Consider the following 27,336-nt stretch of genomic DNA (forward strand, 5'->3'; position numbering starts at 1 on the left):
GATGGACCTTGAGGGCATGACGCTAAATGAAATGTCAGACAGAGAAAGACAAATATTACATGAAATCACTTAAATGTGGAATCCAAAAAAGCCAAACTTATAGAAATAGAAAGTTGAATGGCAGTTACCAGGGGCTGGGGGGTGGGGGAAATGGGGAGATGTAAAGGGTACAAACTTCCAGCTAGAAGATGAAGAAGTTCTAAGGAACAATGCACTGCATGGCGATTATAATTAAGAACACTGTATCGTATAGTGGAAAATTGCTAAGAGAGTAAATCCTGAATGTTCTCACTACAAAACAGAAAAGGTAATTATGTGATGTGATGGAGGTGTTAGCTAAGCTGTGGTGGTAATCACATTGTACTATGTAAGTATATCAAGTCAACACATTGTATACCTTAAACTTATACAATGTTATATGTCAATTATATCTCAGTTAAAAAACAAAGAGACTGAATTCTGCCAACAACATGAATGAGCAAGAAAATGGATTCTTCCCTAGAGCCTCTAGAAAGCAGTGAAGTCCCACCAACACCTCGATGTTAGGCTGGTAGAACCTGTACGTGTGTGAGATCTTCAGTTTGTGTTGTTCAAGCCGCTGAAGTGTGTGCCAAGTTTGTATGGCGGCCCTAGGAAACTGATACGGATGGAGAGACCCCTGAGGATGGGAATCAATTCTCACTCATCTTTGCCCCATCGCAGGGCTTACTCAGTGCTGGGCATAAGGAGGTGATCAATGGAGATGTGTCACTGATTTCAACTACTCCACGCCACTGTTTTCTCCCGTCAGCAAGGCTGACACAGATTTGACAATATTGAACAACGGCTGAGAGAGACATGGCCCTGCAGTCGGGCTGTCACTGCACCCCCACCCAGCAAAGGATCCTCGGGGACCTCCTACCTAAGCACTGTCCTGATGAGCGGTCCAGGTCAAAGCCGTTAGTGCATTGTTGCTGCAGGAGAGGAGAGAGAGACAGAGGAGAGGTCATTTCACTTACTTACTTTTCTTTTTTTTTGAACTATGGAAGTATTGTAACTGCATCACAGAAAGTGCAGGAAATAGAGTAAACAAACAAGGCATCCCTGATACCAACACTTGTGTTACAACCCTTATTTATCCATTTTGGGGGTATTTTCTTACAATGATCTTACACTTAGCATTACTTTTTAAGCTCCTGCATCATTGCTTCAAAACACCCATTTTAAGAGGATGGTTATTTGGGCTTTTTCCTGAGCTAGTTTTTTTGGGGGGGGGGCTGACAATTAGATTTATTTATTCATTGGTATTTTTTATTTAACGGAGGTACAGGGGATCGAACCCAGGACCTCGTGTGTGCTAAGCATACACTCTACCACTGAGCTATACCCTCCCCTGCTCTAGTTTTGAAGAGCAATGATAATCCCATCTGATCTACGAGATGAGGCCTGTCCTATCCTCATCCCTTATCTGGGAGAGGATATGAGTAATGTGAAGAACAACCACTCTTTCTTTGGAGGCTACTTAACCTCACCTTCTCAAAGGCCAGCATAAGTTCTTTGTCTCCTGTGAAATCCTCTACCTGATTCTGAGGTCTGTGTATACAATAAATCTACACAGTGATGCACTCAGTTTTCTAAGAAAAGTAGAATTGGGGAAATTCTTCCATTTCACCCTCAGGAAGACAATGCCACAAAGATGCTCCCAGAGATAGCCAGATCACAACGGTCCCTGGGGGTTGTAGGCTTCATGTATGACTTGAGTTACAACTTCCTGCATTTAGAAAAATCCCATAAGGTCGACAATCACCCCTGGAGCTGACATTTTATAGGAATAAGTAAAGAGGAGTATTTTTGCCTGTGGGGGCCCATCCCTGGCTTCCCCTACAGCTTCAGTGGTTCAGCTTCCCTGAGCTATGGCTGGGTTTGTGGAGAAAACAGATTTAGCCTGAAATCCTAGGGGTGGGCTCAGGCATCTTAGGGCCTTGGGGCAAAAGAAATGGAGCAGATGAGCCAGAAGTCTGTGCCACAAAGTTCAGGAGACTCAGGCTGCAGCCCTGGCTCACTGACTAAGTGTAGTTGTGGGTTCAAGTCCACTGCCCGGCTTCAAATTCTCGGTTTAGCCCCTGCTCACTGCACAAATTTTCTCTGCCTCAGTTTCCTCACCTGTAGAATGGGGATAATCGTACTTCCTTCTGACTGGTTGTAAGGACTAAACTGTTAATGCAGGTAAGGTGCCTCTAGTGCAGTAAACACTACAGTGTAACCCTGGCCCTCTCTGGGCCTAGATGTCTTCAGTTGTCACCACAGAGCTGGACTAGAGGATGCCAAGTTCCCTCCACGTTCCAAAAAAGGCTTTGTTACTCTTTCCAAGATCCTTTCCACTTCCAATAAAATGTATTTCAAAATTCTTAATATGAAAGGAAAAACTTTCCCCTATTTGCCCACGGCCCCTCGGCCCTGCTCAAAGGTGCAGTTTCTTTTCTGAGCTGGAGACGTAGAGAAGCTGCCCTGAGCTTCTCCAGGGGGATCTGCCCACACTTCTCAGGGCAGACACAAAGGTCATGTTATACAGTGGGGGATGCTGCTGGCCTCTCCCACACAGCCCCCTGCAGCCTGAGCTCCCCTTCACATTCCTCCCAGGGGTTCTCATCCCGAGGTGGGTCCTTGTGGGTTGGGAGCTGAATCGCCCCAGACTGCATGTCAGCCTTCCTCTGCCCACCTCTGCCAGCAGGGGTGCGTGTCTGTGGACCACGTGGGCCACAGGCACCATCACCCGGAAACACTAGACCATGTCTGACTTTTTAACACTTACAATAAATCAAGACCGCCTACACAAATAAGGTGGCATGATCTGATTATAAGAGTCTTGGATTGGGAATCAGGACACAGAGGTCCCAGCCCTGCCACTTATAAACTGCATCACCTGGGGCAAGCCTCAACTTCTCTGAGCCCCAGCTCTCATCTCTATGCAATGAAGAGCTCAGTTTAGGTAAACGACACAATTCTAGGGTTCTAAAATGTGTAGCTGGACACCCTCACCCTGGTTTTTAACACTTTTTCTGATACAAATCTTACCTGTGCATCCCCAGGACTCGGAAGACAGAGTGCCAGAATGGTAACGGTGAGTATCCTGTGGAGAGCAAGAAGCCGAGGTAAGTGCCCAGGATGCTTCCAGGATCCAGGTCTGGGGTAGACAAGCACCTCATGCTGTCTGTGTGTTTACAATGGTGACTTCACCTTGTGCTTAAATTGGCAGGGGGTGGGGGCTGGTGCGGGGCGGCGTGCTCCAGAGAGGCTGGGGGGGCGGGGGTGGGAACTTCAGATGCCCCAGTCATCCCAAACAGAACCTCACCTCTTCCACTGGTTTCACATGTTGGGATAATGTGTTAGGTGGCATTTTTTAAATAAAGGGTTTTGTTTCAAAGAGCAAATCTAACACCCACCACCGTGATACAAACAATGCATCCACCAGCTGCTTGGCCCTGACTCCTGACACAGGGTGAATTGCCTGTTTTTTTTCTTTTTTCTTTTTTTTATTTATGGCTTTTTCTTTTTTTTAATTTTTAAAAAAATGTGGGGGACAGCTAATTAGATTTATTTATTTTTGATGGAGGTACGAGGGATTGAATCCAGAACCTTGTGCACGCTAAGCACGCGCTCTACCACTGAGCTCTACCCTCCACCCCTTTGCCTGAGTTTTGAGCGTCTTTACTCTGAAATGATTACAGCAAAGGAGCGGTCACGTCCTCAAATGATGAGAGAAAGGAAAGTAAAAACGTGAGGCACATGAGTTCCACAGAACAGAGGTGTCACGGGACCACGTGGACTCCCAGGCACGCCTCCCACAGGCCCTGCTGGAGAGAAGACACGAGGACCTGGGCAGCCTGGAGAAGAAGGGGCACCGTGGACCCTTGGGAGGAGGCGTCAAGAAACGGCATTTCTTCACAAGCCACCAGCCCCCTGTCCTGCAATTTCTCCCCTTCGTCACTCATGAGCGTCTATCCAACAAAACCGTGGTCACTGATAAGCTTTAAAACTACAAGGTCCACACCACCTCACATCCACCAGGATGGCTGCAACCAAAAAACAGAAAAAAACTGCTGGGGAGGATGTGGAGAGACTGGGACCCTTGTGCGTTGCTGGTGTGAATACAAGTTGGTGCAGCCACTATGGAAAACAGTCTGGAGGATTCCTCAGAAATTTAAAAATAGACCTACCGCATGATCCAGTGATCCCACTGCTGGATATATACACAAGAGAACTGAAAACAGCACAATATTGTAAAATGATTAAAAATCAATAAAAAATGTTAAAAAAAAAGAATTGAAAACAGGGTCTCAAAGAGATATTTGTACACCTATGTTCACAGCAGCATTATTCACAAAAGCCAAAAGATGGAAGCAACAAGTGTCCATCAACAGATGAACAGATAAACAATGTGTTATACACATATGATGGAATATTATTCAGCCTTAAAAAGGAAAGAAATTCTGACAAGTGCTACAACATGGATGAGGACATTATGCTAAATGAAATAAGCCAGGCACAAAAAGACAAATACTATTTAATTTCACTTATATGAGGGATTGAGAGCAATCAAAATTACAGAGACAGAAAGAAGAATGGTGGTTGTCAGGGGCTGGGGGGGAGGAGGAAACAGTTGTTGTTTATGGCTATAGAGTTTCAGTTTTACAAGATGGAAAGAGGTCTGGACGTGGGTGGCACAGCAATGTGAATGCATTTAATATGACTCAACTGTATACTTAAAAATGATTAAGATAGTTTTTAAAAATCTATGTAAACACAGAATGTTAGGTGGTGCTATTATTATTGAATTCAATAGAGATTTATCTGAGCAACTACTATTTGCAGGCATGGACTCTCGACAGGCAGAAAATCTATAAAACTATGAGCCAGTCGCTGCCCTGGAGAGCTGGCTGGATTGTTATATGAACTGATAATGTCTACACACTTTGGTTAGGATGCTAACAGACATGCCCACTGAGTGCCAAGAAAGCCAGGCTGGGGGTAGGGAATGGAAGGTCAAGGAAGGCTTCCTGGAGGAGGTGATCTCAAAGGCTTTGTCAGTAAAGCAGTGGACCTGGGACCTGGTTGGATTCAATGGCCTGTTACTGTCAACTTACACCTTCATTTTATAATCCCTCCCTTCATAAAAAGAGTGTTCAGTAGATTACAGAACCCCATACATGACACAAGGCTCATATGAATCAGTAATGTTGGGTACCTAGAGGGCCCCGGAATTAAGGTGACATCCAGAGGAAACAGGACCCTGATATGGTGTTAGGACATGAAGCCCACTTCCTTCCTCTAGTCCTCAATCCAAATAATAAAGACCCTGAGAGCCCACAAGTTTTCATTTCATCTGAGTGCCTGTGTGAGCCAGGTTCCAGAATGCTGGAGACAGCTCTGACCTTATAAAGTGCAGAGCCAAATCCCAGGGCTTTTTGATATTTGCAACGGCCAGATTTATATCTGGAAGGAATGAAAGAACAATAACAAATTTATTTTCCAGGCTGTATATTATGAATTTCAATGTTTTCCTGTTTCTTCACATGAAGTTTCCTTTCGGTTGGTTATAAAACCCTGTCTCGTTTATGTTGGAGACAGAACATGCTGACTGAATGCAGTGGACTTCAAGAGCTGGGGGAAAAGGCATGCTAACCCCCTGCCTCCCCCTACCCCCGACTCCCCTATTCCCTTTGGCTACAGGGCAGTCCCAGGACAGGTCTCCTCTGAGAGCTCCAGCCTCAAGCCCAGCCTCTTGGAAAAGCCACAGCTGGGTCCCAGGGGCCAAGCAAGCTCCAGACTAATTGAGACAGTTTTCCAAAAATGAAATAATATCCAAGCATTGCTGCTCTCACAGTGTCACAAACAGTTGTACCTTGTGAAAAACTCTAGAAAACTCCAAAATAAATCAACTATTGGAACACTGGGGATCCTTTGATGCTCATAACAGGTCCCCGGAACTTTTGAAGGCAGGTAGGTCCACCTACGTGTGCACCATACTCGGCTGTAAAGACCAACCAAATCTCAGAGAAGTGCTGGTCCCCAATCCAGTATGACAGGATTACAGCTTCGTTTTCAGAACACACACACACACACACACAATCTGTCTAAAGCAGCTACGTTTCCAAGAATTCGTGGATAAAGACTGTGCAGATGTAATCTAGATAAAGTTCAAGATTTAAGGATCACTTGACTAGAATTGCAATTTCCTTAAAGAATAGCAAAATGTTTGCTTACACGCATTTCTGTCTGCAGTCCCCACTTTTCATTGGCTCGAGACTTCTGGGTCGCATGCCCGTTCCGAATCCCACACAGACATAGAGCAAATCTAGCCCCGGGATGTGCAGCTAGCCCGTTCGCTCGTCCAACAGCCGATGCAGCAAAATAACTACTAGTGAACTCGTAACTGAGCTCCTCAATTAAAAAAAATATATACGTTTAAAAAATTTTTAAACGGCGCACAAATTTGGCTGCCCTTTCGGAAAAGAAAGAGGAGCACCACGCTCTGAGAGTTTTGCCGACCTCTCTCGGATGCTGGCTTCCGAAATGGTATTAGAAAATACCCACTCCCAAAAGAAGGCTTCGAGATGGAAATTACAGAGGCGCAGCTTTTTGTAATTAACAATATCATTGCATCACCAGCTAATGCCTTTTCCAATATCCTGACACAGCCTGAAACCCGGCCATAGCCATTTTCCACCCATCAAGTTTTCAGAAAGGTTTCCAGACCCTGGAGGGAAAAAGTCCGGAGCAGAGGACGTACCTTTTGAATCCTGGCATGTCCAAGACGCGGGGACAGGAGAAGCCGGGGAAAGAGGAAAGAGCTCTCAGCGCGGGACCCTCGGAGCAAGCAGTTCCTGAACTTCGGCCTCCTCTGGGCCTGCGGGGCTCGCCGAGATTTTTATTCCACAGGGGATGAGCGAGTCGTGGAGAGGACAAGGGGAGAGCCTGGGTCCTCCGAGCCACTGGAGAGCCTACAGAGAAAGCACCTGGTTTTGCTTAGCCCTCTTCAGTAATTCAGCATTAAACCAATTGGAGGAGGAATGTTAAAAATGAACACTTCATTTTCTAAGTATGTTAAACAATGCAAATGGGGCCTCAGTCTGGACACAGCTGGTTCAGATTACAGCGCTCACCAACTGGCTAGACTCCTCACAACAATCTTGGGGCGTCTGCCAGGACCAAGTGCTCAGCGCTGGGAGGAGAGCCCTTTCCCGGGCGGCGGAGCAGCCGCACTTGGGCTCCCAGCATCTCTACTGGAGGCGATTGGCGGGCAAGTGCAGGAGGGTGGGGTGCGGGGGAGCTGGGAGGGCCAGTTGACCCTTTACTTCCCACCCAGGGAGGACATCCTGGGGCCGGGCCGTCCTGGCTGAGGCGGGGGCGGGGACGCAGCCCCCAGCACTTCGCTGTGGCATTGGGACACCCGTGGATGTTACTCTTCTCTGGAAGAGGAGTAACTTGAACTCATGACAAACAGCGACAGGGACTAGAGTCCTATGATTTATTGGGAAACCAGAACCAAGGAAGCAGAGGCTTGGGGTGGGCCACAGGAGACTTATGATTTTCCAGAAAAAGGGGTGGGGAGCAGGAGTGGGTGGGAGAGAGGAGGATGGAAACTGGCTGACCCTAATTCAAGATAGCGGCTTGTGCAATGCAGACCTTTAAGAGGACACTCTCCCCACACCACCCTCATCCCCTGACTCTTGGGGGCATGTTCTTGATTTAATTAAAAAGTGTCCATGTATCGAATCAACACATTGTGTACACCTGAAACTTATGCAATGTTATATGTCAGGTATAGCTCAATAAAGCTGGAAGAACATTTTTAATTTTAAAGTGTCCCTTGGCTTGAAAAGTGATTTTAACAAGTTGCAAGGTGATTTGAAAAGACAAAAGGGCAGTCAGGGAAAGCAGAATGATGGATGATGATGATGATAATTAATAATAATAGTAATAATAATAATAATACTATGCTATGTCCTTTATATTCATTATATTGGTTGTTTCAAACTATGTCTGTTTCTTTCTTTTTTTCCTTTTTTAGTTTCATTACATCCCTTTTTATCAAATGAAATCTTACCAAAGATACTATTTTTTAAGAGATGAAAAGGGTTGGCAGTAGTCCAAGCCCCTCCTTCCCCACCTGCCTCTTCCCTTGGGCCCCTCAACACAGTCCTACCTACAGCCCGAAAAGCACTGATGGGGTCCTTTCTCCTCATCATAATTCTGTGCAGCAGTAAGAATTATTATCTGCATTGTATTGGAGGGGGTTAAGAGAGGTTAGGTAACTTCCCCTAGGTCACACAGCTATTCATTGATACAGCTGAGACTTCAAGTCCACATATTTAGCCTTCTCAAAGGGCATTTTTTGGGGTAAGTAAATGGAATCCTACTCATAAAAATACACTCAACACGAATGGCAGAATGTTGGTAGTTATTGAAGCTGAATGTCCTTATACTATTCTATTTACTTTGTATGTATTGGACATTTCCCACAATAAAGTATTTAAAAAATACATTATATGTTCCAGGTTGTTCACTGCTCCCATTGCTTGAAATAGCAAAAAAGAGTATAAAGAACCTTATCATCCATCAATCAGGCATCAATAGGGTTAAATAAAGTAAGGGACTTCCAAAAATAGACTATTGGGCAACAAATTTTAAAAACCCAGACACATAAGAGTACATACTGAATGACTCCTTCGCTACAGAATTCAAAATGAGGTAGTGACTGGGAGGGGGTACCAGGGGCCTTCTGCGTGCTGGTAATATTCTAATTATTTATCTGGATGCTGGTTCCACAGGGATGTGTACACTTAGGATTTGTGAAGTCTTACGTACATTACATTTTTTTTAAAGGAGTGAAGCAGCTTCTTATGCACTGATATCGAAAGATTTCCAATCAATTTTGCAGTCAAAATGGTAGGATATTGGTAATTTCATATAGGTCAAACTAATATATTAATAAGTGTAAAAACAGGTTTTAGAACTGTGTGTAAAGCATGCCACCATTTCAGAAAAATGTATATACACAACTTCTTGGTTGTCTATGTATAGAAAAGACCTCTCCTTGTCTCCCTAGGAAGCAAAAGTGGGTAGCTGATGGGGGGAGAGTTATTAGAGGAGAATTAGCTCTTCCCTGCTCACCTTTTGCTATAATTTGAATTGTGGAGCATGTACTATCATTGGAACCAGTCAAAATATGAGGTTAATTTAATTTTATTCAATAATATACTCTATTTACATAGAGCTCTATGGTGGGGTGGGAAGAGTTTTTAATGACTTCATCCATTACCTCACTCATACTATCAACTTTTCTGAAGGATAAGGAAGGAGAGGAAATCAATATGACTGCTCTGTACATGAGCAAATGGTGATTCTTGAAAACAAAACTGTCCAGAGACCCATCTTGAACCAGAGAGTGTTTCCACCTTAACACCATAGGGTTGGAAGAGGGGGAAGAATGAACATGCCCATAAAGGTCTGAGTCCTGATTTTCCTCACCTGTTGGGTGACCTTAGACAAGTCACTTAACTTCTAGGCATCTCGGTTTCCTCATCTGCAAAAGTGGAGATACTGTTTCTCTCTCAGGGTGGTTGTGGACATCAAATAACAGTGAGTTATCCTCATGATTGTCACTGTGTCTAAATTGCCACCTTTTACACACTCTTCTCCAAAATATCTTTAGTAACTAGTAAATCATCCATTTCTGTGGACAAAACAGCCTCATTCAATCCCCGTTGAGTAGCTTGAATTGTTAGAAAGTTCTGTCTTACGTTGAATCCAAATCCACTTCCCTACATGTATGTAGCTATTTTCTGCGAGTTCTAATTCCCTCTCTGTAGCCATGGGCCATTCTTCTTCTACCAAGCCGGCTTCTGTGAGGACAGTTCCACTCTCTGCCCAGGCTGGTATCTTCTTCCCAAGGCTGAAGACACCTCAGTTCTTTCCACAGATCTCCTGTGTCACCTGAGCCTGCCACAGCCCATCTGTCTCCTCCTCCCTGGCTGCAGCACCTCTTGGTTGGCACTGAAATTGCGCCAACAAAGACAACCCTTGGTCCACAGACTACTTAACACCACCTCCTCCATCCTGCATTTTGGTTGCTAATTCTTTTCTTTCTTTCCTTTTTTCTTTTTTTAAGTTTACCTCTGAAATTTATTACGTTCATCATTATAAATGCCTTCATTACAGCATTCTTGTAAACAAAACAATGAATGTGAAAGCATTTTGGTAAACCATAAAACATGATTCTTGTTTTAAAGCTGTAAGATATTATATTGCAAATACGTATAATGTAGTAATTCAGTTGCACCCTTAACAACTGCTTTTTTTTTTTGAGAATCGTATTTATTCCACTCAAGTCAGAAAAACCCTCCAAAACACTATGTTAGAGAAATTATGCAGTCATAGACAGTACAAAAGGAGCTTGATTAGGGAAAAAAAAAAACGAACCTTCATTAGCCTGATTACATCCTTTCACCACTTCCTAAAGTGGCTTTTTAAAGGGAGATCAGGTTTTGGTTGTGTCCCTAGTAAATTTTTGTCCGTTGTTCAAGATCTTTTTCAACGTGAATCCTCCTGTCTAAAGTATTAAGCACCACTCCCAGCTTTGACCACTACAGATGTGTTCACTACAACTTCGGTGACTTTATCAGAGTTCACAATAGAAAATTCACCAGGACAGACGCTGGAGGGAGGCCCTCTGTCCAGGCTGACACTGAGAGGCCTCTTTTATCAACACATTGGGGCCACCGCTGACTCTGATTCGGGGGTGCCATCAGCTCCTCTCTCTCAGCTTGCGTTTCCCCAGGTTGTCCACAAAGACTGGATGGGAGACTTTGCCACAGGTCCTGCTAACATCAAAATGCACGCTTTTATTGCATCTCCTGATCAGCAATTCTGTTTTAAAAAAAGAAAATGAGATGTGTTGAGCATGGGCTGCCAAGTGAGTCTGGCTGGTTTCTCATCACGTCCTTTCCTAAGTGGGGTTTTTTGTTGTTGTTGCAAAATATGGATCCCAGCCTCTGCCCAGCCTCCCATTTTTAGAATCAAATACAATCACAACTACAGAACAACTTCGCAAAATGTAAACAGTAGTGTGAATGTAAGAGGTTATCATCTGCTGAATGGGACTTTCCTGGCTCCGATGAAGCTCAGTTTGGCCATGGGTGAGAAGAGACATGGGCTATGTTTGTTTTGTTTTGTTTTAAGATAATGCTTCAAATGGAGGGGGGTGGATTCACAAAATTATTCATTTGATGATAGGTTTTGGCTATTAATATTAAATTGTTTATTTTTTCACTGTCCAAAATTAATTCCATGGCAATGCCTTTCTAGGAGTGAATGCAGAACAGGGAAAAGGACATTATTAAATGTCTATGGTTGTGCTGGACTCTATGCACACCCTCTCCTTTGACCCCTTGACCGCTACAGTAACTCTGTCAAATAGGAAGCTCTCCATTTTGCAGATAAAGAAACAGACCCAGAGAGATCAGAACCACATGGTCCAAATTCAAGCCCAGATCAAGCCTCCTTGGTTCCAGGGCCCTCATTCCCTCTGGCTGACAGAGCCGTGCTTTCCCTGACTTACTGTTTACACGGCTGGTTCCCTCCTGTCCTGCCAGCTCCCCCGGGAACACTCCAGAACTCTACGGGCCCTTCCATCATTACCTTCTCTTTCTATTTTCTTAGCACTAATAAAGATTTTTGCTTTTTTTTTTTTTTCTTGGTTTTAAATGGAGGTGCTGGGGATTGAACTCAGGATCTCGTGCATGCTAACTAAGCATATGCTCTACCACTGAGATTATACCCTCCCCCTACTTCTTATATTATCCAAACTTGGCCCAAAACAATCTGAAAACTAAAGTGACAGCCAGCGCCTAAGTACAGTATTGGGCAGCGGCTCCACAGGTCTTCCCTCCCTGGAGAGGTGGGGCACTGTTGTCCTGATGGTCCCAGTGGCCTCCGTCCGCTCTCCTCCTCCTTATATCAGGCTTCTCAGTGAGGAGTGTCAGCCACCTTCTCAGCACTGAGTCCTGCCTTAACCCTCTGAAATCTCGCCCTGTCCCCACCATTCACTCAAGATGGTGCGCCCTAAATTTCCTTGTGACCTCATGGCCAGATATAGGACTTTCACTCCACCCTTTCTGTGCCTTTGTCTCTGTGAAGGGTTTGACCATTGAAAGCTCATCTTCTCTCTCATGCCCATGACTCTGAGTTACCCTGGTTTCCCACTGTGACTCTGACTGCATTTTCTCCAGCCCCTCTTTTTTTTGCTTTTCCTTCCTAACCAGAATCCCCCAAACTTAGATCCAGGCTCTCTACTCTTCCTCACTACCGTCTTGTCCTGGAAATAGTCACTGGTCCCAAAGCCATTACGGGACACAGTTCCCAAAAACGTCAGCATTACGCAGATGACACTCAAATAAATACCTCTCACCATCCCTGACTTCTCTCTTGCTCTGCAGACCCAAACATTCAACACCTTACAGGGTATTTCCCCCAACCCATTTCTTCTCCTGCCTTATCAGGCACCAAGGCAAGGTAATTAGTTCTTTCCCAGTCAACTAATACAAATATTAAAATGATTCCACCCCAGTGGGGGTTGTTGGTGTGAGGTTTTGAAGGATGGTGGTTTGTGGTTTCTTTTTTTTAACAGGAATAGCTCAACAGTTATGTTTGATGATGAAATGACACATGTTCTCCCACCACACTCTGTAGGTTGGTGGCCCAGGGCTTGCTAGTGTGGCAGCTCCATCCTTAGGGTACCAGAGCTTCAGGCTCCTGTCATGTTTTTGCTTGGCAGCCTCTAGAGTGTTGACCTTCCTCTACATTGTCCAAAATGGCACACCACAATCACACCCACATTTCAGGAAGCAGGATAGAAATTCACGGCCACATCTAGCTGCAAGGGGCATTGGGAGATGTAGTCTATGTTCTGAGACATTATGAACCTACTTGCCCAAAAATATGGAGTTCTCTTACCATGACAGCAGGAGGCTGGATGTCAGAAAACAAGCAGCAACCTCCGTTAGAAGCCCTTCGAAGCGTCAACTGTTTCTCTACTTTCTTCTCCTATCTCTATTTCCATGGTGAAGATATTTCTCCATTGCCATTTCTGTTGCAATTTTTTTCCTCAGTTTGCCTTTTAATCTTGTTTATTACATTTTTGGAAACACCAACATTTTGCACTTTTATGTATTTAGATGACTTAATCCCACTCTGCATGGTTTCTTGTCCTCGCTGTCATGCTAAGTTAAACCTATAGTGACCTTTAAAAATACTGGTTTCTCTGGAGAAGCCTGACAAAGACAGGACCCTAAGCAAGTTTTTAACCTTGCTGAGCTTCAGGTTTTCAGCTATAAAGTGGGAGCAAAAATCTATCAATAGTAAGTAGGTAGTATTCATAAAGCACCTAGCAGGTGCCAAGGCACAGTAGGCTCTCAACAAAGGTGAGGTCCCTCACTCTCTCTCTCTCTGTACCACAAGGCACTGATGGGTCAATAGTGAAAGTAGGTGCACATAAGCCAAGGGAGGGCGTAGGATGTGCCCCCACCAGCCTTGGGAATGTTAAAAAAGGACATTGCCTGGAGGAGAGCACCGAGTCCTGACTCTTATAAATCATTTACTGTGACCCCTGAATTTTACAAATGTGAAAACTAAGGCCCAGAGAGATGAATTTACTCAAGATCCCAATTAGAGGCAGAGCAAGGATTGGAACCCAGGTTTTTGAACTTCTGCTCCAAGATGTCTTCCTCTACTACGTGTGGTCTCTACCTGTACTGCCATGTAACCCACTGGTTCGAGGATGCCAGGAGTTTTTGCACATACTTGGAATTCTCAGGAAATTCAGCAAATCATGAAAACACCTGGGCTTTTCTTATGAATTGTTTTAACTGACTGAGGTTTTAACATAAAACCAAGCGTGAAATATGGGATCTTGACTATAAACAGATTTTGAGCAAACATACTCTTTGCCATGGAGCCCCAGAGCCCTCAAGAAAACATCTACTAAAATAAAATAAAATAAATAATAATAATTAAAAAAGAAAGCAGCTACTAGCATTCTTCTAATTTACCATCTCTGTTTCTTGTCTGTCTTCTGACACTTAGTGGATTGAGGTTTGGGGCAAACTTAGTATTTTTAATATAACTTTACAATAGTATGATGTTCAAATTTTCTCACTTCCTATTTACAATCCACACGAAACAAGTGGCTCCCAGATTCTTGAATTGAAAATCAACCCCTTCAAACATCGGAGAGACAACAGTATGCTGCCGACTTTTAATTCTGCCAATAACAATGTAAAAATATGTACAGCTATCATATGTCATCCTGCTGCACAAGCGAATGGGCTTCCAACACCAAACAGGAGTAGGAGAGACGGTAAGCTTCTCTAGGTGTCAGGTGGGATGTCAGATTTCAGCAGCACTCCCGGAGAGTTCAAGGACAGGAGAGGCATTCATTATTAGATCATCTCTGTTGTCCTACAAAAAGGAACAGGGTTGGCTCCTCATTTATTACAGTTGTAAGACATGCCGTGTGAAAATGCTTTCAAACTGAAAAAGGGAAGTGAGTGGGCACAAGATGAAACAAGAGTAGAAGATCAGTCCTGAGTTGACAACCGTTGAAGCTGCCAGTGGGTATGTGGGTTCGCTGCGCTGCTCTGTCCTTTGGTGTCTATGTTCGAAATTTTCATTAATAAAAAGTTTAGAAAATTCTTTAGAAAATACGGCATAATGTTTAGATTTGATAAAGCTGGGTACTAAGCATGCAAGTACTTATTCTGTATCCTTTGAACGGACTCTCCTTTAGTTTTTGCATTTGTAATCGCCGCTTCGAAGTTTCGAGGGGCCACATCCAATCCTGAGGACCACGGCGGCTTCTCCTGACCGCTTTTCCCCTGAGTATGGGTCACACTTTCTTCTTTGCTTTACTCATCACTGGGGGTTGAGATCTGGACAAGTTAGATTCTATTTGTAGCAACTATTAATTGTGATACATTTTTCTGATCTTTAAAAACTTGACTGGGTCGGGGAGGGTGTAGCTCAAGCGGTAGAGCACATGCTTAGCATGCACAAGGTTCTGGGTTCAATCCCTGGCATCGCCTCCAAAAATAAATAAGTAAACTTAATTACCTCCCCCTGTGAAAAAAAAAATTAAAAAAATTTTTTTTAAATAAAAGTAAAAATAAATAACAACTTGGCTGGACTTAACCTGAGGCATCCGCCTCCCCACAGGGAAGTTCACGGCTACGATGTTCTTATTTTTATCTGATTTCCTCAAGCTTCCTGGAGCAGAGGCTGTGCTGGTTAAACTCCTCAAGCCATTGCTCCTCCCATCTGCATCAGTGCATCCGTGCGTGGATTGAGAAGCACTCGAAGGCCAGTCTGACATGGCTGTCTCAGTTTCCCATTACCAGGGCCTCTCCGTGGCTGTCTGAGTTCTAAGGTCTCCCCACCCGATCTCTGCGGGTGGGCCCCTTGCCCTGTCTGAGGTGGCGACCTCAGGCTAGTGACCCTGGGTTTTCGCCAGGTTTCCTTCCTGGTCACCACTGATAAGTGACCAAGTCATGGTTTGTTGCAGCCTCCACCCCCTCCATCCTTGAGCCACCCCTCAGGCCACAATGCTACTGGTTTTCGTGATGACTTGGTGCTGGAAAAACTGGGAGGCTCGGGGGTGGAGGAGCCCCAGGCAGGAAGGAAAGGATACAGATGTCCATGGTTCTTACCCAAAGCTCTAGCAGTTTTTCAAAATTCTACGACTTTCAATTTCTTGTCAGCCTCTGGTCAATTACCAGAGCCCCAACGTGGTTGTTTTCGTCTTTTGCAGGGAGGACTGGCTGACCTCTTCACGTCACTATAACCAGATGTCCCTCCTAACATCCCTATTGTCTATTCTTAAATGTTTAAGATATTTCACACACACACACACATTAAAGGATGACAGCAGGGGGACAGTTACTTTTCAGCAAGTAAAACTCATGCCTAAAGGGAAAAAAATCAAGGTGAAAAGACTTTTAAAAAATGGAAGTATTCATTTCTCAAGTAGCAAGTCTGTGGAGAATTGATTTTTTACCATCATCAATATTTTTCAACGCAGCAGCTACAGCTGGCAAGTGCAGTCCTGGAGGGAACAACATGTTTTGAACGCCTTTGTCATAGTAAGTTTGCATGAGGCCTGGCAAATGCCTTGGAGCGATGACTTTGAAATGATTCCAAAAATTTTCAAAGACTCCACATTCCATATAAGTTTTCAAAAATAAAAAAATTACCTCATTAGTCTACAACTTGTAACTTTATCACCACCATCCCCTTTTTATTCAGGGAGCATGACTGAAAATTCCTTCTACAGAGGATTAACGTGCTAACTCCCAGATAACACCATGGTTCTTTAAATACACCTAAATGGAAAGGACTGCGTAGGAAATCTGAGTGAATTTATATGGCTTTCTTTCCATTTCTTTTCTTTAAATGAAATCATGGTTCCCTTGACCATCTGGGGTGGACTTTGCCCTTTGGGCACTTGGATGCATTTTGAATACACACCCACTTTCTATGGGTCCAGAAGGGCTCGGGATTGAGTCACCATTATGGGAGGAAAACTTCTTACAATACAATGTCCTTCAACACCTAAAATATCTTATATTTTATAAAGTACAATAATGTATCCTCCATGTTTAACAGTCCAACTCTATTTAGGAAACAACTTTACCAAACTCTTAGATACATCAAGTTGACAAATATTTTCAATCACTGAGATTTAATTTGTGAGGGTCAAACAGTTCACTGAAGTCTAAGGCTGTTGGAGGTGAAAAGGAGAATATGCTTGCAAAAAAAGTCACAGCTGAAAATTATCAGTCGAAGTATCATTATAGTGCAAATTATTAATTTCTTAACCCAAGAAGAGTTAAGAGACTGATACACAGTAATAGCCGAGGCAGAAAACCAACTAAGGGTTCAAATATTTGCCTTAAGTCATCCTTTTATTAACATTCTTGAATTGTTATCTCCAAAACAAATATTGTTGTAATTATAATGGATTAATAACTTACTGGATATATTAAATTATAATAACAACACTCTATTAAACACTCAGATATATCATCTATTCACATGACCTAAATCCCAAGGACAGGAAAACGAGGTTCAGGTTAATAATTTGTATTCCCCTAGAACTGGTTAGGGCAAGAACTGTTTGACTTTAAGCTGACATTTAATTTGCTAGCTTACTTCCTTCTAGAGTGCTCAAATGTTACTTCCTTTGATGTGCTTAACAACCACTCCCCCTCCTCCCATCTGTCTGCCAGGCCCAAGTCCAGGCCCTCAAGCACTTGGCACGTGCCTACGAGCACTGCTCTGGTAATCTGGACTTGCGTTCTGTCTCTCACATTTGACTGTATCATTCAAGCCTCAGCCCCCCACCTCCCTCATTTGTGGTAGATAAAGCTCCTTGCCAACATCACAGAAGAAACTTCCCAATTTCTCTCCACCAAGATGCACCTGCTCTCTGCAGCGACCCCTCTTCCATCATTGGAAGGGCCCAGTAGGGGTCCTTCCAATCCCTGCATCTGTGTCTGGATTCTATCAGCTCCCCCTTCTCAGGAACTCTTCTCTCTCCGCTCTTCAGCCTCCCCATCTAAACATGTCCTTCCCACAGCATTCACACATGCTTAAGTCTCCCAGCTTAGAACAACTCTCCCTCGACCCCACCTTCCTTTCCTATTAGTATCCTCTTTCTCCTTCACGATTTGATTTCTCAGAAGAGTTGCCTACAAACACTATCAACACTTGCTCAGCACCTACTCAACCTACTTAATGTGGCATTTGCTCCCCTAATGCCACCAACACTATTTTGTTTCATCTTTTTTTGGGAGGGAGCAGGTAATTAGGCTTATTTATCATTATTTTTAGTGGCGGTACTAGGGGTTGAACCCAGGACCTCATGCATGCTAAGCATGCACTCTACTATTAAGCTGTACTCTCCTCACCTCCACCAACACTTCTCTAAGTCAAAGCCAACAATTTGCTGGTCCAGTTCTTAAGCCAATGTTTTCTCCTTAAAACTGATCTCATCAGAGTAGCAGCACTTCAGGCTTTTGACCTCTCCTGACCTTCTTGAAACAAAACTTGGTTTCAGTAACACTCCCACCCCTGCCATTACCCACTTCTTGGCAGTAATTATCGTAACTTCTAACATCTGTATAGAACTACAGACTTTGTAAAGCATTTCCACAAGTAGTACATTTATTCATTTAATAAATGTAATAAATGGGTCTTTTGATCCTTACAGCCCCCGTAAGTTTAGTAGATGGTTGTTATTTCAGAGACAAGAAAAATCAGTCCCAAAGTCAAAGCAGTTTTGTTAAAGATCACACAGAAAGGGTCAAAATCTGTACTCCAATTCATCTCTCAACTTTAAACCCCATGTTCCTTCCAATACAACATGAACAGTTAAAATATTCAAGTTCCTCATTTAAGAAAAATGAGTATGTAACTGATTATTTTGCAGAAAGACCAAGAGTCCAACAATGTATATACTGTCACCTCTGAAAGGGGAAAAAAGGTCTGGCTAAAACCCATCAGATCCTTCCATACACAATCTTGAGCGTCCATTAAATTGTTCATACTTAACATTTCCAAGGCTCACACAGTATACTAACAGCAGACATCCGGTGAACACTTGAAGATATTAGCTTCAGTAGTTCATCAACTGCTGCTATAAACAACATGTGTAAGTCATTTCTCCCCCTTTTAAAGAAAAAGTCAGCAGCTGTTTGCTGAAAAAGTTTTTTTTTATTGTGGATGAAGACATTGCCAACTTACATATATCATTTTTATTTGGAGTATTTTTCTGTCTTGCAGCACTCCTGAGAAACTCAGAAATGCATCGACTTTGCTCTATAAAACACAACTCAATACTAAGGTTGAGTTGTAAATTTCCCACAAGATAATTCTCTAAAAATCAAAAGACAACTTATCAGTTTTAAGTAGAGAAACCTTAATAAGTTAAAAAGTAAAGAATGGCAAATAATCACAAATGCCAGAGCACTAAAAGTACCATTACTTTTTCCATAGGAATATATAAAATGAATGTTATACTTACTTGATATTTACAAAATTAAAGATAAAATTTTGTTGATGGAAGATGTTTTAAATTATTTGATATGTGAAAAATACCATTAGCTTTAAAAATCAAATTCAAATGCTTTAGGTCTGACACAGAACAGCATTTTATCAATAATTGTTATTACTCTCTTTCCCCTGAGGACATGTTCTACCTACTGATTAGAAATGTATTTGGACTTTTTCCCCCTTTCAATTATCCATTAAAAGGTTAAAATAAACTGGAGGCTTTATTTGGGGGGATATTTACTATCTTAATTGGCTGGTTTTAAGAAAGTCACTCCTTTCTCCCCATGTTTTTGTTTTTGAGTTTTGTTTTTGTTTTTTCTCTTAACTCAATAATGGCCGGAACTAAAACTCAAACAACTGTGAGATACAGGATAATACCAAAATCAAATCCAAAGACAATGAATTTTTCTACTACAGCATAACAGTTGAAAGCCATTAGGAATGTTGTGAAAAACTGGCAGCAATGGCAACATTCAACCACAAATTTTAGTAAGTTTATAGAGGAGTAAACAGTAGAATTACTGTAGTGAAAATATTGCAGTAAAATGACTGTTAGCAATGTCCTACTGCTAACGTTAAGAATTATGCTTCATCACTGCATGGTTACCAAGAAGATGCCTTGAGCAGATGGTTCATCTCTGACACACTTAGTTTTAGAAAAGTAGATGAGTTCCGTCTGGTTTAGATCAACAAACACTTAGTATGCAGACCAGTGAGCTATAGTTTCAATGATGATACAATTGAAACATTAGGTACCACAGCGTTAGGACAAGGTCACATACTTTTTAAAAATAGCAGCTGTGGAAGGTCGTGTTGGGATGTTTCGACGTGCAATCTACCCATAACAGCTTTCAAACTTATGTTAAACTATGGGGGGGGGGGACAATTTTGAGCAGGGTGGGAAAAACCTACAATGCCATAAATGGCATTTAAAATATGATGACATGCTACTTAAATACCCACCATGCATCTCCTTTTCAGATTAAAAGAGGACATCTTTTTGCATCTATAGTTCTTCAAAATGAAGGATCATGTGTCTTTTTTTTTAATTAGAAAATTTTATTTCAGATGCTCCACACTGAAATGAATCTTCAATGGCAAGCAGCAAATAATTTAGGATGGTCAGTAAAATTATCTTTGAAAGGACCTTATAAAACCTAAGAGTAGTAACTTCACAGAGAAATAATAATGGGCAAAACAGATGGGAGGCAGTTTGACAGTTCTAATACAGAACTTGTATGATGTCTTCCTTTAAAGTATACGAAGTAAAGGATGGCAATATAAATAAATTAGCTAAGGAGACAGGTGATGTTCTGAAGCAGCAATGTCTCAGTTACTAGATTTTTCGGGAAAACAAGTTTTATCCATCAACACATAAAGACTTTCAATCCTCTAAATACAGTACTAAGTATACAGTTAGTCACAGCAAAATTTACAAATAACGAAATTCAGCTGTGGCCAGAGCCAGGCCTATTTACATATTTGGATTAGTATCATTGTCATCTTTCCTTATTATACAGATGTTTCTATTTTAAAGGCATATCGAAATTTACAAAATTTGCAAGAAATGTCTTGAAATGTACAACTTCAACAACTAATACAAACATGAACATCCTGAAATAAATTCCAAGTTAGGATTTTTCTGAGGGGATTATAAAAATTAAAGAAATATCCCGTGACCATTAAGTTTCAAACACCTGGTGCTGGTGTTGCTGAAGTGATTACTGAAATCACTTCACCAGCCTCAGCGACCATGGGGGTGAAAACGGACAATTCCTGCATGGCTGTACCTCTCATTTCAACACCTTAGAGGCAGGAGGGGTCGTGTCTAGTGTTATGGCTAATTATAGTTACGGAAATGCAGATGTACAATTTAACACTTAGATGAAAGTTGTGTGTAGGTGTGTGGAAACATTTAGTTTTAAGATGGTATCTTTAAAGAGATACCTTAGCTCTTAAAACTAAATCATATATTCACAGTATGTACTGAAGAGTAAAAAGGAACAAGCTACCGATACACTGAGCAACTTGGAAGGATCTCAAAGGAATTATACTGAGAAAAGCCAATCACAAAAGATTACATACTTGTGATTCCATTGAATGGCACTCTTGAATGGTCACAATTATAGAGGAGGCACGTAGTGAGTGGTCGCCAGAGGGAGGTGACCATGACGGTGAAGCACGAGGGCTCCCCGACAAGACTGCTCTGTATCTGTACTATGGTGGCCACACGAATCTACACGTGATGAAACAGCACAGAACCAAATACACACACATCCCATCTCAGGACACCTGTGAACTCCCAGGGACACCCCTGTTCTTGGCCTGTCTATACCAAGTCCTCTAAAGATGACTATACATGCTTTAGATCAATTTTTTGCACTACGCAGGTAAGCCACTGCTACTATTTTCTTCTTTCCTTTTACTTTTTTGTAAATCTGTTGATTATCTCTAAAGGATAAAACACATCTCTAGCTTAAATGAGCTTGAAAAATGAGCTTGAAAAGAAAATAAAGAGCTGATATATATATAGCTACCAGTATTCTCATCTTTTTATTTTTCTTATTTTTGTAAATTAATATTAAAAGATAGAATGTTTCTAGCTTAAATTAGGTCAGATCAGACAGGAAAGAAGAGTAGATAATATAGCACACACTTCCTCCTGTGACACCTGCAATTTCTAAAAGCATTAAGAATATTTTTATTAAAGTGAGAGAAAGTACAACTGCAAACAAATACATGACTTTTCCCAAAAGGCCACTTTGTGATAAAGTACATACACATAGTGTTCAGGGTTCCTTTTTAAAGTGCTATGTAAGTCATCTCTGGCTTGAGAATCATCTATTGCTTTAAAATGTCTTTTAACACAGCTCCAGCGCTGTTGTCAGGTAACACTGGCAAAGGTGTAAATGTGGGCAGTACATCTGAAATGGGCTTCAGAAGAAGATGCCCAGGCCCGCCAGGTCCAAGTCCAGCTGGGTTGATAAGAGGCACGGCCGCAGAGCGGGGAGCCAGGAACGGGTTCACATCTGTTCTTCTACCAGACCTGGATTCCATTGTCTCTACATGACAAAACATGAATTATTTAGTCTCCCGTACGTTATTTAGTCAATGCTATACATGTGTTTTAGGTTCCCAGATTTGGCCCCCAAATAAATTTAATTCACATGTTGCTCGGTTTTGGATCTGGTAAGCAGTGTCTATGAGACACAGAAGGCAAAGAGGACAAGGCAGTAAGAGGAAGGAATGGGAGAGCAAAGGGGGGAGGAGTTTGTGTGTGCAGAGCTAATACTTTATCAAACACACGAGTATTGCTGTTTTACACTCAAATTCCAGTTATACAAGTGACAAACATCACTCAGTGTAACAACAGCTTTTTCAAAGGTGTTTTCTATGTTACCAGGCAAGCTCTATCTAACCACCTGGAAGGTGAGAGGACTTGACCTGTTCTGCCCAAATGATGATAATGGCCATGAAAAAACATGGCACCCATATCACAATAATAACAATCAGATGTGATATGAATTTACCAACAGAAAAACAATTTATGCCTTACATAACCTGATCATCTTTTAGACATTCAAATGTTTGAAAACCATTCTTGATTAGATTATTTCTCTATAAAATCAGGCTGAACAATTAGCTTTTATTGAAACAGGTGTTTGGCTATGCCCTAATGCTTTAATGGATATAACTCTGCTTTATTACGTAAGACCTCTAACAATTTCATTGATAAGAGACAAGCAACACCTCAAAGGCACCCACTTCAAGTGGAAAACTCAAATAAAAGAGATCTGTAAAACAAAGGAAGCACTGAGACAAATTCATCAAATATACTTATCATTGTGCACCCTGGGTGCCCTAGCTGTGCTTTCCTATGAATGACAACTTTCCAAACCCTGAAAGAGCTCCTGGTGCTACTTAGTAAGCTCTGGCTTTTGTCTCTGATCAGCATAAATCAAGCTTGGCACATGATCTGTTAATTGCAGTGGGGGGTGGGTAGGAAAGAAGAGAAGAGGGAAGAAGGCGAAGGGATGGAGACGGAGGAAGGAGGGGAAAAGCGGGGAGACTCTGCGATAATAAATTTCGGAATCTGTTTCAAGATGCTAAAACTCAGTGTAACAAGAAAAAAGTGTTTATAGTATAGTCTACACACGTTAAAGTTCAGATGTTTCTAAGACTAAATTTAGCAGTCAATGTGGAGTAAAGGGAACCCTCCTACACAGCTGGTGGGAATGCAGTTTGGTGCAGCCACTGTGGAAAACAGTATGGAGATTCCTCAAAAGACTAGGAATAGACTTACCATATGACCCAGGAATCCTGCTCCTGGGTATATATATCCAGAAGGAACCCTACTTCAAAAAGACACCTGCACCCCAATGTTCATAGCAGCACTAATTACAACAGCCAAGACATGGAAACAGCCTAAATGTCTATCAACAGATGGCTGATAAAGAAGATGAGGTATATTTATACAATGGAATACTATTCGGTCATAAAAACTGACAACATCATGCCATTTGCAGCAACATGGATGTTCCTGGAGAATGTCATTCTAAGTGAAGTAAGCCAGAAAGAGAAAGAAAAATACCATATGAGATCGCTCATATGTGGAATCTAAAACAAAACAGAAATACAAAGCAGAAACAGACTCACAGACATAGAATACAAACTTGTGGTTACCAAGGGGGCAGGGGGTGGGAAGGGACAGACTAGGATTTCAAAATGTAGAACAGATAAACAAGACTACACTGTATAACACAGGAAAATGTATACAAGATCTTGTGGTAGCTCACAGTGAAAAAAAAATGTGACAATGAATGTATGTTCATGTATAACTGAAAAATTGTGCTCTACACTGGAATTTGACACAACATTATAAAATGACTATAACTCAATAGAAAATTAAAAATAAAGAAATATTACTTGAAATATGTTAAAAATAAATAAATAAATAAACAGATAAACAAACAAATAAATAAATAAATAAATAAATTTAGCAGCTTAAGTCTTTCATCTAAACAGATATTACCACTTTCTCTTTCTATAAAAGTTCAAGAAAACAGAGAAATACTCATCCAAATAAGGACTAAGGAAGTTCTTAAAATTTAGAATATAAATTATTTAATATTTTCCCAAATTTAAGTATTTGGCATGTGACATAAACTTGAGAGTATATAATAGATACCTTTACAGCCCAACTAGCAAGATGTTAGTCTGTACTAAAATGGATTATACTTCAATTTCAACTCAAGAACTTTTACCGCATGCCAATATAAGGGATATGATAGAACAAATAAGACCCTTACAATCTAGCAGGATAGAAAACTACGTCTACATATTATAGAACCACCAAACCATTTGCTTCCAGGCAGACCTTTCAACATATAAGAACACTTCACGATGGCCCTGGATGTCCAAGCCAGTTTACTAAACTGCTCTTACAATTTTTAAAGTAAGTATTATTCTTTTCAATAATTATTATTAACATACCAACCTTGGTAACTGAGTGTAATACTTAGATTTTCACAGGGGAAAAAAACCTTTAACTATAAACTACAATTCTAACTCTGATTAGCAAAAAGCACCATTAGTGAGAAAGGAAAACAGGTGAACAAAAGCAAAGGTTTACCAGTTCACCACCACTTTCAAGAATAATTCAAGGTGGCTTATGCAGAGAGAGAATAATTATTCCAATAAACAAAGGGAAAATATTTCATATTGTTTAAATTAATCTAAGCTAATTAAACATCAGATTGCTACAAGACTATATGGAGCCAAAACCTACTGTCTTAGTGGAATTTTGGAATTAGTCATTCCACATTTTTAAAAACACTCAAAATTTAGTTAATATCACTATAAAACATAATCATAAATTAAGTGATTTTTTAAATTGTGAAAAAAAAATAAGTATCTGAGTTTACCTTTAAAACTTTCTGGTCCACTTGTATCTAGCCTTCTCCTTCCTGGCGAATCTAGAGGCTGCATATCATGAACAGAAAGCTTGGGTGGTGGAATAGATGGATGAGATTCTGTTTCCAGAAATTTAACAAAGAGTTCTGAAAAAGACTAAGAAAAAATATTTTGGATATATTAGCCAGATATTAAAATAATATTCACTACAACCAAGAAAACATACCAGCTATCCTAATTAAATATTAAAAACTAGCCATGCTATGCCATTTGAATTTGTTCTTTATAAATAAGCTTTATGAACAATTAAAAGTGATAACGCTTTTAGTTACTTAAGTATCAATTAGAAACTTTAACAATTTAATAATCTTTGATGACAACACTCATTATAAACCTCATAATCAGAATTAGCCATCTGATAACACTTAGATTTCTCGCCATCAAGACACTTAAGACATCAAGTCTTAAATCATTTCAGTAACTCTTTACACAGACATGAAAAATTATACTGACAGAAAACAAGTATTAAACAGTCATATTTCTCTAAAGTAACACCCAATCAATGAGTAGAGAAAAGCTCACCAGTAATATTATCCGATTAAAATAATGTAGTGTAGACTTTTCCTTTAAATTAAATTTTATGCCATCCAGTTTAAAATAGTTTCACCTATAACAGTTTTATCTTTATCTAAACCTTAAAAATGTTAATAAATCAACTCTTACACTATTAAGCAGAGATTGCTGATTTGGTCTCAAAGGTGTATTGGGGACACTTTTTGATCCTCCTCCAAGCCACCCAGTCATCCACCTGGTAACACCACCCTGATCTTCTTTAAGCAACTGAAAGATTATTTTAAAACAGAAAAATATTATCAATACAAGAAAAGGAAAAAGAACCATTTTTACAAGATTTCAGATGACAGCAAACCATGCTTTTCAAGTTTAGTTCCTAGTGAACACTTCCTACTGACAGAAGCTACAAACATACTGAAATGTCATCCCGAGCACTACCTCCAATAGAGCTGAGGGTTGTCGTGTCTCAAAATTAAGTTCTGCATTCTGATATGAGCACTGGCTTACAAGTTACAAAACATTTAAACTAGTATTATACAAATTGCACAAATCTACCTCTTCTTTGTAGTATAAAATGACTCCACTTCTACACTGTTGACAAAACTGTATTCAGGAAAAGTTATATAGTAAAAGAAAACAATCTTATATGATGCCAGTATTTTAGTTATAAATGTATTCAGAATGACATTCACTGTTTCGTTACCTGCTCCATTTCCTCCTTTTTGATACCTAGGATGCTTCCCATTAACCTTAACACTTCATGACGCTGATTTTTTGGTGTGTGGAAGTGTCCAATGAAGAGGTTTCTCATTAGGACTCTATGAAAAAGAAGGCATAACAGCTCAAAGTAACTCAACAACTATCTCAATATTTAGTGTGCCCAAACAGTAAACACCACATATGCTTAAACAATACTTCATTATTAAAAATAATAAACAATATTTTAAAGTAGCTTTAAAAAATCTTGATAAGTTTAATCAAGAATATTGCAAACAACTCAAAATGTGTACCTTTAAAAATATCACTTATCAGCCACCCACTTTCTTCAACTGAATAATCAAGGCGATATCTCAATCAGTAATTCTCAGTGCCTGTCTGGGTTGATGTCTACACTGCAGATTTTTCCCTCCCCACTTTAAACAGTGATGATGGTTCTTGCACTTAATGGTCATGCTTATATTTCTCCATTCATTCACATTTGTTAAAAATTTGCTAATATCTAAACCTTTAAAATGTTAATGATATTAATACATAGATACCCAGGTTTCAGACCTAATACATCTGAGCAAGAAGATACGTTTATTTAAGGACAGTAAAGAGAGCAAAAAAGAATGGTAAGAATAAACTTTGTATTTTCTAAGTACTTCATATTGTGGTGATGTTTTTTAACTCTTCTACGTGGTTTTTAGAAAGAGAATTTGAGCTGGAAAAATCTATTTAAAAACCAAGAGAAGACAAGTTATTCTACTGACCCCTCAATAAAACCACCTACAGCTCATCATTATATAAGAAAAAGAAAAGGTTTTTTAAAAACTTAATCACATATAAACATGTACATATTACCATAAAAGTAATCCCTATAAAATACATAAAAGCTACAAGGCAGAGCATACTTGTCCACTTTTCCTTCTGTGCTGTTCACTAAGTTCATCAGTTTCTTTTGTACATCATCCAGCATTTCTTGTCGGAGCTCATCTGTTTTAAAAT

General features: G+C 40.8%; 2 protein-coding genes across 4 annotated transcripts in view; both read right to left on the reverse strand.

The window, feature by feature from the left end:
• The window catches only part of FBLN5 (fibulin 5), a 70,264-nt gene extending 62,968 nt beyond the window's left edge, over nt 1-7,296 (reverse strand). Inside the window, exons 1-3 of one of the 2 annotated variants that reach the window (XM_006208201.3) lie at nt 6,770-7,296; nt 3,055-3,109; nt 902-953 (exon numbers count right to left, since the gene is read on the reverse strand). In XM_006208201.3, the coding sequence (XP_006208263.1) occupies nt 902-953; nt 3,055-3,109; nt 6,770-6,786 (124 nt within the window). In that variant the 5' untranslated portion in view covers nt 6,787-7,296. Of the gene's footprint in view, nt 1-901; nt 954-3,054; nt 3,110-6,243; nt 6,592-6,769 lie in introns of those variants that run through there. The other variant, XM_015242630.3, reaches the window with a different exon arrangement.
• Nucleotides 7,297-18,784: 11,488 nt separating this feature from the next.
• The window catches only part of TRIP11 (thyroid hormone receptor interactor 11), a 63,869-nt gene continuing 55,317 nt past the window's right edge, over nt 18,785-27,336 (reverse strand). For both annotated transcript variants that reach the window (XM_072963616.1, XM_006208202.4), the window contains exons 17-21: nt 27,243-27,324; nt 26,333-26,447; nt 25,780-25,896; nt 25,068-25,212; nt 18,785-22,205 (exon numbers count right to left, since the gene is read on the reverse strand). In XM_072963616.1, coding sequence (XP_072819717.1) covers nt 21,985-22,205; nt 25,068-25,212; nt 25,780-25,896; nt 26,333-26,447; nt 27,243-27,324 — 680 coding nt within the window. In that variant the 3' untranslated portion in view covers nt 18,785-21,984. The remainder of the gene's footprint in view (nt 22,206-25,067; nt 25,213-25,779; nt 25,897-26,332; nt 26,448-27,242; nt 27,325-27,336) is intronic.

The sequence above is a fragment of the Vicugna pacos genome, chromosome 6 (genome assembly GCF_048564905.1).
Source record: "Vicugna pacos chromosome 6, VicPac4, whole genome shotgun sequence".
Lineage (NCBI taxonomy): Eukaryota > Metazoa > Chordata > Mammalia > Artiodactyla > Camelidae > Vicugna > Vicugna pacos.